This window comes from Hemicordylus capensis, chromosome 16, assembly GCF_027244095.1.
Source record: "Hemicordylus capensis ecotype Gifberg chromosome 16, rHemCap1.1.pri, whole genome shotgun sequence".
NCBI lineage: Eukaryota > Metazoa > Chordata > Lepidosauria > Squamata > Cordylidae > Hemicordylus > Hemicordylus capensis.
Genome location: NC_069672.1, coordinates 14,109,576 through 14,118,821, shown reverse-complemented (window position 1 = coordinate 14,118,821; position 9,246 = coordinate 14,109,576). Strand labels below are relative to the sequence as shown.

The 9,246-nt window shown below is 47.1% G+C and overlaps 1 protein-coding gene across 1 annotated transcript in view; it reads left to right on the top strand.

Annotated features, from left to right (window-relative positions):
* CTNNBIP1 (catenin beta interacting protein 1) overlaps window positions 1–4,707 on the top strand; it is a 30,196-nt gene extending 25,489 nt beyond the window's left edge. The window contains exon 6 of the mRNA XM_053281073.1: window positions 2,962–4,707. Coding sequence (XP_053137048.1) covers window positions 2,962–3,020 — 59 coding nt within the window. The 3' untranslated portion in view covers window positions 3,021–4,707. The remainder of the gene's footprint in view (window positions 1–2,961) is intronic.
* The last annotated feature ends 4,539 nt before the right edge of the window (window positions 4,708–9,246 follow it).

The window sequence follows — 9,246 nt, the reverse complement described above, 5'->3', positions numbered from 1 at the left end:
GTAGTCTTACGACACGGGCCTTTTAGACCAGTGTCTGTGTGGTCTGCAGGCTCGTGCCATAACCCCCTTAACTTACGTGCAGTCAGAGTACGAATCTCCACAATCACAAGCGTATCTTTATGTGGTATTGGTGTAACTTGAGTCCGCCATTCCCTGTTGGGTAAGTTGACCGCAGATTCTCTCAAGCTATTAAGCAAATGCATTGGGCTTTGAGCTACCCTGTGTAAAGAGAGGAATCGTAGAAGTCCTTTGCATGACTGAGATGTTCTGCCCAGTTAAGGTGCTGTATCTTCCCGAATGCTTGAAAGATTATAATCATGGCTTCATTTTTCCTTCCTTCAAGCTTTTATTTTTGTTAAGACCTTGCACTTAATTTATCTCAGCACACTAAGCTTCTTAGCCCCTTAAACCTTAGTAATGTGAGTCCAGAGAATGGTTTCTGACAGATCCTTATTCATCTTTGGCTTGAATATTGGGGGCCAGGCAAACTAGTTGTGGGCTGCGATCTGGAGCACAACAATGTCTCGGTTGAGTTTATGTGAGCATTTTATCTGCTGTTTTAAAATTGCAGTGTGCCTCTGGTCTAGTCCATCTTTTGAGGAGAAGCTGGCCCCTCCCGCAGCCCATAACCGAAGACCTCATCCAGTCCCCTCAGGGAAAGAGGCTTGATCAATACACCATTAGGGCAACCACTGCCATTCTTGATTGTACTGAATGTCATCACTGCCTGTTCTTCAGGGTTGCTGACTTCTGAACATGCCAGGAATAGCAGTTAAAAAGAGTGGAGGCCCTGATTTCCCCCCACCCCTGCCAAACTGGGAGCAGAGTTCTCTATTGAAGGGAGTCTCCTGGGTATACAAGAATGAGTAGCTTGTGTGGTCGTGAAAAGCTAATAGACAAACTTGTGTGTTTTGGTGGTCGACCAGCCATGGGCAAGAAGAGTTTTGACACAGACTGAAGGATGTCCTGATGCCGACTGATTTATCCATGCTCTCAAAAGCTAAATCATCCCCCATCACGTTAAGTCAGCTTGATTAAATTTAATCATTTATGAGAGCTGCTTAACAAAGCTCACAAAGTTTCTTAGCAAGACGATGCCAGTCCTTTTATGATGCCAGAAGGAGCTTTCTGTGGCCTTAAATGGTTGCTGTAGGGATATTGCATTGAGTTTTAGATTTTGTAGAAGTAAGGAGGGTATATTTATGCCACTGTTTGTTGAATTGCCTTATTTGTAAGACATAGGTTCTTAAAATAATTCCTTGCACCGTTTCTGGTCAACTCAACGAACAGTGGAATTTCTAGTAGCCAGCAGTAATTGCCGTAATTGAAACAGTGGCTTTATATGCCACTGCAGCAGAGTGTTGATGGCAGCTTTGTCTGTTTTTGTTTTTTCCTGGTGGTGGATGGCGCTTATGGTCAGACGATACAGAATATCCAGATCTATGCAATATCTCAAGCTATGGCTTCTCTTGTAACTGGTCCAAACAAATACAATCTTCATTAAGGTACTAGACTGGGAGAGAGTGAGCGAACATTAACACAACCCTGTTGTAAAAATTGTAGCAAGTTTAGCAGCGTGTGTGAGACAAGGCATTTCTGAACTTCATCATAGGCTCAATGTAGCTGATCACTGTAGCTGGCATCTTTGGCTTTCCTTTAATATTAAACTTCTCTCTGTGCCAGGCTGAAAAGGTGAGCACAAGTTAAACTTCACCAGTCTGGGTATTTTCTTTCTTTCTTGGTGATGGGAACCATGCTCCCTCATCTAGATTCAGAGTGCTAAGCTTGACATGGTGGCTGTGGTGGGTCTATAAGGCACTTATCTCTTCCTTCCATGTGAAATCAAAGCAGACATTTTGCAAGGCATACAGCTGTGATCATAACTATCTCACTGCTGTTGATCCATATCCAGAGGCAATGTGGGGCTTTGAACCAACTTGCCAAAAGATTCTAGTTCTCCTGATTGTGAAGTTTTACATTAATCGCTCATCAGCCCAAACCAAAGAGCTGCTTTTTCAGAAGGAAGACAAAACTTGGGGCCTGTTGCATTTAGAACGTCTGTCTCTGCTATCTAATCCTTTTAACCAAGAGGCTTCAAAGAAAGCCTTATTAAAGGAAATAATCTGTTCACACAGGCCTAATTAGTTTGTGTGGGGCCAGGAGGAAAAATAACGCTTCATGTCGTCATTTGTACTTAAATGGCAAAGATCATTTTAAAAACTTGAGATCAATCGACTACTTAGCCAAACATCCGAAGCTGTGTGGGTGGGGACTCCTGGAACGCATGCCAACTGCTTAATTTGATTCTGGTCACTTGTGCTGGAGGATCTGAAGATGAAAGCATAAATAGCTTCCTCTGTTTGCCATGTGGGGCTTCAAGTTCTGCAACAAATTAGACATTCCCCATAAGACTACCTTGCTGCCTGAAAGACAGGGAGAGCCCTGCTGAATCCGATTGAGGATTCACCTCATCCAGCCGCTTCCTTCCTACAATCCACAAGGAGTGTGTGGAGTCAGTCGCCCTCCTGGCATCTGCTTGTTCAGAAGACCTTTGAGTACGGTAGTTCTGTTGAGCTATCAAGGCTCACAACTGTAGAGGTCCCTGCTGCTTGATGAGTCTGGTCGTTTTTTAAAGCTATCTAAGCTAGCAGCCATCACCTTGTCTTGTGGCAGTCGATTGCCTGAGTTACTCAGTGATAGAGCAGCTGCTTTGTATGCAGAAGATCCCCGGCATCCCCAGGTAGGCCTAGGAATGAAGTCTGAAGACAACGTATCTGCTCTAGTCCAGGCACCTTCCTCTGGCACGCCCTACTTTCTTTTCAGCTTTAGGAGATCTTTTTGTCTATGCAGGCAGCCAAAGAGTATTTCTTGTCCTTTTGTCTAGGTAGGCTTCTGCAAAAGCCTGCCTGTCCAGTGAATACAGCCACATCCATCTCTCTTTCTGTTTCTTCTTCGCTACAGGTGCTGAGGATGGGGTGATGGCGTTTTCCAGATCGGAGACGGAAGACAGAAGGCAGTAGCTGAAGGGCTGTCTGAGCACTATAGAGCTGGCGCAGGGCAGACGAGGCTCTTGGAGATCAAGGAAGATGGCTGGACATTCCTGAGTTCCTTTGCCCTCCCTTGACTCCCCCCACATGGTAGCCCCTCCACCCTTCCAATTCTTTCCCATTTCCTGGCCTTCCTGAACATCTCGCAGCCGTCTGCTCTGTATTGGCGGTTCAGCTGGGCTGTGTTAATCAAGGACAACTTTAGGAACACATTTGTGATTGGCTTTTTTTTTTTAAGTGGATTCTGATTGGCTCAAGGAAGAAAACATGACCAGTGGAAGCACTCCTCTCCCCCACCCCTTGATTTTTAATTTTGTATTTTTAAGAATTGTTGTCAACATGCTGCTTCTTCAAGCTCTGGTGCTTATTTAGGTCATGCTTGTGTGGGGTGTATTTTTGAGAGAGGCTAGGCTGTGTGAAACTGGAAATGGACTTGGACTGCCGTTGACAGATGAGTGGCTTGCAGGTGTTTTGCTGACATCAGTGTTTTTCCTTGCTAAAATGCGGGGCAGTGGGGTGGGGGGACCGACCGATTAGTTTATTGCTTCACATTTCTCGTCATGGTGGGGGGAAGATGTTTTGCCATATTTATTACATGCTTGCTTGCTTTTTTTTTAAATTGGCTTAACTGTTGACTTCCTATTGGCTGCAGAGTTGTCTGCCCGACTTCTTTTTCCACACCAGTCCGCTTCGTGGTCTCCAGCTGTTTGTGGAATTGGTGCTTGAAACCCCTATCCCTGGCAGGAAGAGAGGGTCAGAAAACCCTGCTGTTTGGGGTGGTCGAAAACACAGGGGTGTGTATGTCTGCATTTCACAGAGAGCGTTGCAAGGACCCCAAATCTGTGATGTGCAACGTGACGAGCTAGCCTTTAATACAATTAATTCTTTGACCCAGGATGTCCTACTTCATCTTTAATCCATTAGCAGGCTTGCAGGATGGCTGGGTGTGGGAGCCATCTCCTCTAACTCCTCTAGCATCGTCCTGCTGCTTGCATTGATTAGTGACGTGGAGGTGATCTGACCCCTAGCCAGGCTTCCTTTTGGTTGGCTGCTGATCCATTTGGAGGCAGTGCAGTGATGTTGAAAGGATCCCGTCTCTGGGACTGCAGCTATAACTGCTAGCTCACAGATCAGTGGAGAAGGCCCTAGACCAGTTTGTTATATGCACTGACTCACCAGGAAGCTGCACTCTGAATCTCCTGATATTCCATGTGCTGCTGCCTGAATCCAAGCATTGCAGTTTCCGTTCTGTGCCGTGGATTTCCACAGTACTCCCACAAATTCACCTTGGTGGGTTGCACTGATGCGGTATGCTGGAGGGGAGAAAATCGAATAAATCAAATGCCTGTTTTTCCTGGGCCTATGTGTCAGGAGGGTTCAGGTGCTATTTCAGCCTGTGTGTGCATGTGTGCGAGAAGAAATGGGCACAACCAGTACAGTGGGATGTGAGAGAATTTACAAAAAATGAGGGCGGAATTACCCGGAATTAATAAACATTGTCTACCTACAACGCTTGCCATTTTGTCTCCAGAAAACAATACTTGAGTTCCAGTTTGCAGCTCTGTAAAGTTCTCGGTGTGAAAAAGAAGCCTCTTGTTCGTTGGGGCTGGCGACGACACCCCTCTTTAAATGCAACCAGCAATAAATGCAGTGCACCCTTTCCGTTCAAGCGTTCTTCCTGTAGACAAATCATTTTTAATATAGGTGCAGAAGGGCAGCTCTTCAGAAAGTGATGGTCGGGTCTTGACAGCGGATGGAGTTCTTCATATGACAAATGCACATTTCCTGCTCTTTGCTGAGGGGAATCCAGATGCTTCCCACAAGCAAGCTTTCCCACAGCAGGGAATTTGAATTTTCCTAATGCTGAAACCATTCTTTGTTGCTGGAAAAAATGAATTCTCCCCCAGCGGCTGTCACTTCCATTGCAGTTGGTGGCACAATTTGGACTTGGCCTGCACCAGTATGGGGAGCACCTGTTGGCTAGTGCACATGTCGTCACCACAGGTGTGGAATGAGCACGTTTTCTCCCCCCACCTATGCCACTTGATGAGCTTTATTTACTAGTTAACTCTTTTTAACTACTCTAGAAGCTGGACACTTCCAAAGTGAAATGCTGGAGTGCTGATAAGATTGTTGGGCACCAACACTAGCCTGTGACTCCGTAGCAATGCATTAATTTTATTTTATTCCCCCCCACCCCGGTTTGCTGGAGCAGTGCAATTTATCTCGCTCCCATCCTCCCTACAACGACTATGACAAATATTTATATCCCGCTCTTCAATAAACGTTTCCAAAGCAGTTGACATTGATATATATGGGAAACTGAATTCTCTGGAAAGGCCCTGAAAGTTTTTTTCCAGTTGGTCCGTGTGGCTGGTTATTCACCGGCTTGAATGGACTACGCTGCTGCAGCCTTGCTATTGGTTATGGGGTGGGGTTTTTGGGGGGGGCGGGGTAAAATGTAAATTGAAGTGAGGAGGTTAGGGATATGCAATTGGTAAGAACTAGTCCTTGCTTTATGTTGATCTCACTGAACGTGCATTCATCCTGCTTTGCTCTTGAACAAGCTTTCATGTTCTTGGATCACGTCTTAAAAAGCAAACACCTCTCCGTGAAAGAGGAAGAAACACAGGTCACATTAGCAGTATTGTAGAACTGAGTGGTGGTAGGCCTCTTCCCTATGCCTGCCTTCCAAATTCAGGTCTAGTTCACACACAGTTTCTTTACACTTCATGACTGTGTCCGTCTCGCACATACATCTCCTGCCCATTTGTCCCACAGGGGTGTCCCCCACCCCACCAGCTGGAGGTGGAAATCAGTCAGTTTTGCCACTGATGAGGCATGAATCAAAAAACTGACCTGTGTCTTGACTGGCAGCTGAACAAAGGACCTGACTTCACTGAAGGGCAAAGCTCCACCTGTGGTATTTGCATCTCTTATGGCCTTGTTCATTCACACAGGCATTCTCCCTTGATGCTGGGGTCATCAAGTGATGAATGTCCACATGCGAGCCAGTCCTGGCCTCATTAAATAAGCTGCTTCTGATTTCTGGTTGCTGCTGACTACAATAGTGTTGTGAAGCCCCAAGGATTGGACAAATCCCTGCACCTTTCTTTTCTTGGAGATGCCGTAGAGTCAGGTTCCCCCCCATCACATTGCAGTGCAGGCAATTACAGCAAAGAGAGAGGGGGAAAATTGAGGTGGGATCTGATTGTACAGCAAGCGGCAAAGCTGTTTTATGCTTAGATGTGGCTTTTGAAAGAATTGATACCCGTGGTGAAAAGAAGCTACCTAGAGGGCTGTTCATCACTGGCTGAAATGGAGGCCCGTTCTGCTGCTGACTATGCACTGTAATCTGTTTTCAGTGTTGCTGGTGACCACCTAATTGAGGGCACTGAAAAAATGTCCTTGAACATGATGAAATAGATCGCCAGGGCCTCGGCACCAGTTCTCCCTCCCCACACCATTGTCTAGGGTCATTTTCAACAGCCTGCAGTTCCCAGCCTCTCTTTCACTGATTTTATTTATCATCATATTTTTATGCCACCTGATATGTACATATTTTTCCAAGATAAGAGATGGACGGAGAGCTGGGTTGGAGCAAACACTCCTTTTAAAATGCAGTGTAACTTTTAGGGAGCTGGTCTTGTGGTAGCGACCCTTTGCTAAGCAGGATCTGTCCTAGTTTGCATTTGGATGGGTGAATACATGTAAGCACTAAGATATTCCCCTTAAGGGATTGGGCCATAACTCAGTGGAAGAGTAGCTGCATTGCATGCAGAAGGTCCCAGATCCAATTCCTGGCAGCATCTCCAGGTAGCATTTCCATCTGCCAGAAACCTCGGAGAGCTGCTGCCAGTCAGTGTAGACAATACAGAGCTAGATGAACCAATGGTCTGACTCGGCAGGAGACAGCTTCCTATGTTTAGTTTGCGTTTTTGAGAGTCTCTGAGTGATTTCTTTTGCTTTGTGTTTTCTTTATACAACAACTCTGTAAGGGAGGTGAGAGAGAGAGAGGCATAGCTGAGGCCACCTAGCCATCTCATCCTTGAACATGCATGCCCACCACTGGACATCCGCATTGTAGTCCTGTAAGCAGAGCTCAAATACAAACTACTACTTATATGAATGAATACTTATTTACTGCTTTTCCACAAAAGTTCTCTCAGCAGTTTACATAGGAAGAAAATGGGTCCCTGCCCCAAAGGGCTCACAATCTAAAAAGAAACATAAGGTAGCCCATGGTGGCAGCTAGTTGGGTTGCTGTGCTAGGGTTGGAGAGGGCCAGTTCAGTTGCTTTTCTGTTGCTAAATAGAAGAGAATCGCCACTTTAAAAGGTGGAACATAGGAAGCTGCCTGCTACTGAGTCTGACCATTGGTCCACCTAGCTTAGTATTGTCTGCACTGACTGGTGGCAGCTTCTCCAAGGCTGCAGGCAGGAATCTCTCAGCACTATCTTGGAGATGCTGCCAGGGAGGGAACTTGGGACCTTCTGCATCAGTAGGTAGGCTGGCGGTGGCCCCCTGGCCCTGCTCCGTGTCTGATGTCAGATGCGGGGATATGGTCTCCCAAACGGGGCTGTGCAGCCCCATTTGGAAGGGAGATTGGCCTGAGCTGCATTGGGCAGCGCAGGCTGGAACAGCTCCTGCCGCAAAAGGGACAGAAATAACCATTTGGGACCGAAATAATGCCCCCCCCAACATCAGATGTGGGGTGTATGTCTGGGGCCACACTCGCGTCCCCTGATTGGTGGCGGCCCAGGTTCTTTGAACCTGTTTGCCCAATGGTGGCTCCGCCCCTGTTCTGCATGCAAGCATGTGGCTATCCCCTAAGGGGAATATCTTCCAGTGCTCACACATGCAGTCTCCCATTCATATGCAACCAGGACAGACCCTGCTTCGCAAGGGGGACAATTCATGCTTGCAGGGGGAACTAGGAGCTATTGTTCTGACTACCATTTGAAAATAACTCTCTGCTAGGTATCAGAAGAGCCAAGCATCCTATTTCGGAGGAACGAGAGCCTCCAGAGCAGGGCTGCTCAACTTTGGCCCTCCCACAGTGTTTGGACTACAACTCCCATAATCCCCAAACACAGTGGCCCATAGTCGGGGATTGTGAGAGTTGTAGGCAAATTTCTGCAGGAGGACTAAAGCTGAGCGGCTCTGCTCTAGAGTTACTGACCAGACTCTGTCCTTTCCCACTTCAGCCAAGCACTTAGGAATATAGGGAGCTGTCTTCTGCCCCTTGGCCCACTGAGCTCAGTATTGTCTACGCTGACTGGCAGTGGTGAGTCCAAGGCTTCAGGCAAGAGTCTCTCCCTGCCCTACCTGGAGATGTTAGGCAGGGGACCTGGGACCTTGTACAGGCAAGCATGAAGATGCTCTTCCACTGAGCTATGTCCCCATCCCCCTAAGGAGAGTATCGTACAGTGCTCACGTGTAACAGCCCTTCCAAATGCAGACCAAGGCAGGCCCAGCTTAGCAAAGGAGACCAGGCCAGCTCTCCTCCCAGGCCAAAGAGGAAAAATTCTGCTTTACATCTTTTGTGAACCCTGCAAGGCTTGACGTGATTGCATCAAAGGAGATCTTGTTGCAGCCCTGCAGAGCTCAAATCTTTCTTCCCTTTTAAAAAAGTTAAAATTCCAAACCACTCTTTGAAGCACTATGCCGTTCTGGCGGGGTGTGTGTGTGTGTGTGCGCGCACACACACTCACACGCGCATCTGTGTGCTGTTTTTAAACATCTTTTTGTGCTGCTGTCGTTTCCATAAGCTGCTTTGAGCTGGGGGGGAGAAGATTTTAATTAAACCAGACGGCGGCGTAAGCTCTCGAATAGCTTCACCAGCAAAAGCGCCCATCTGAAAGGGGATTGAGTCTAACGCGGGTTCTCTGCCATGCTGAGTTGCTCTTTTGCCATATGGGGATCTGTTGGAATCCTTCTGTTTCTCTCTCTGTATCCACCCACCCCTGCAATGACTCTGTTTGCTTTGACCTTCACAGATTCAAAGGATTCAGTCACCAATTTAGAACAGTACAGCTGCATGTTGTGGGGAAGTACCGGTGAAATTATTTCAGGGGAGCGTCTATGCCATTAAAGGACATCAGAAGATGCCTCTGGCATGCCCACAAGTAGGGCTTGAATGTAGTCACCCTCACCTGCTGTTGTCTCCCCTCCCCAGCAACTGGTACTCAAAGGCCTCT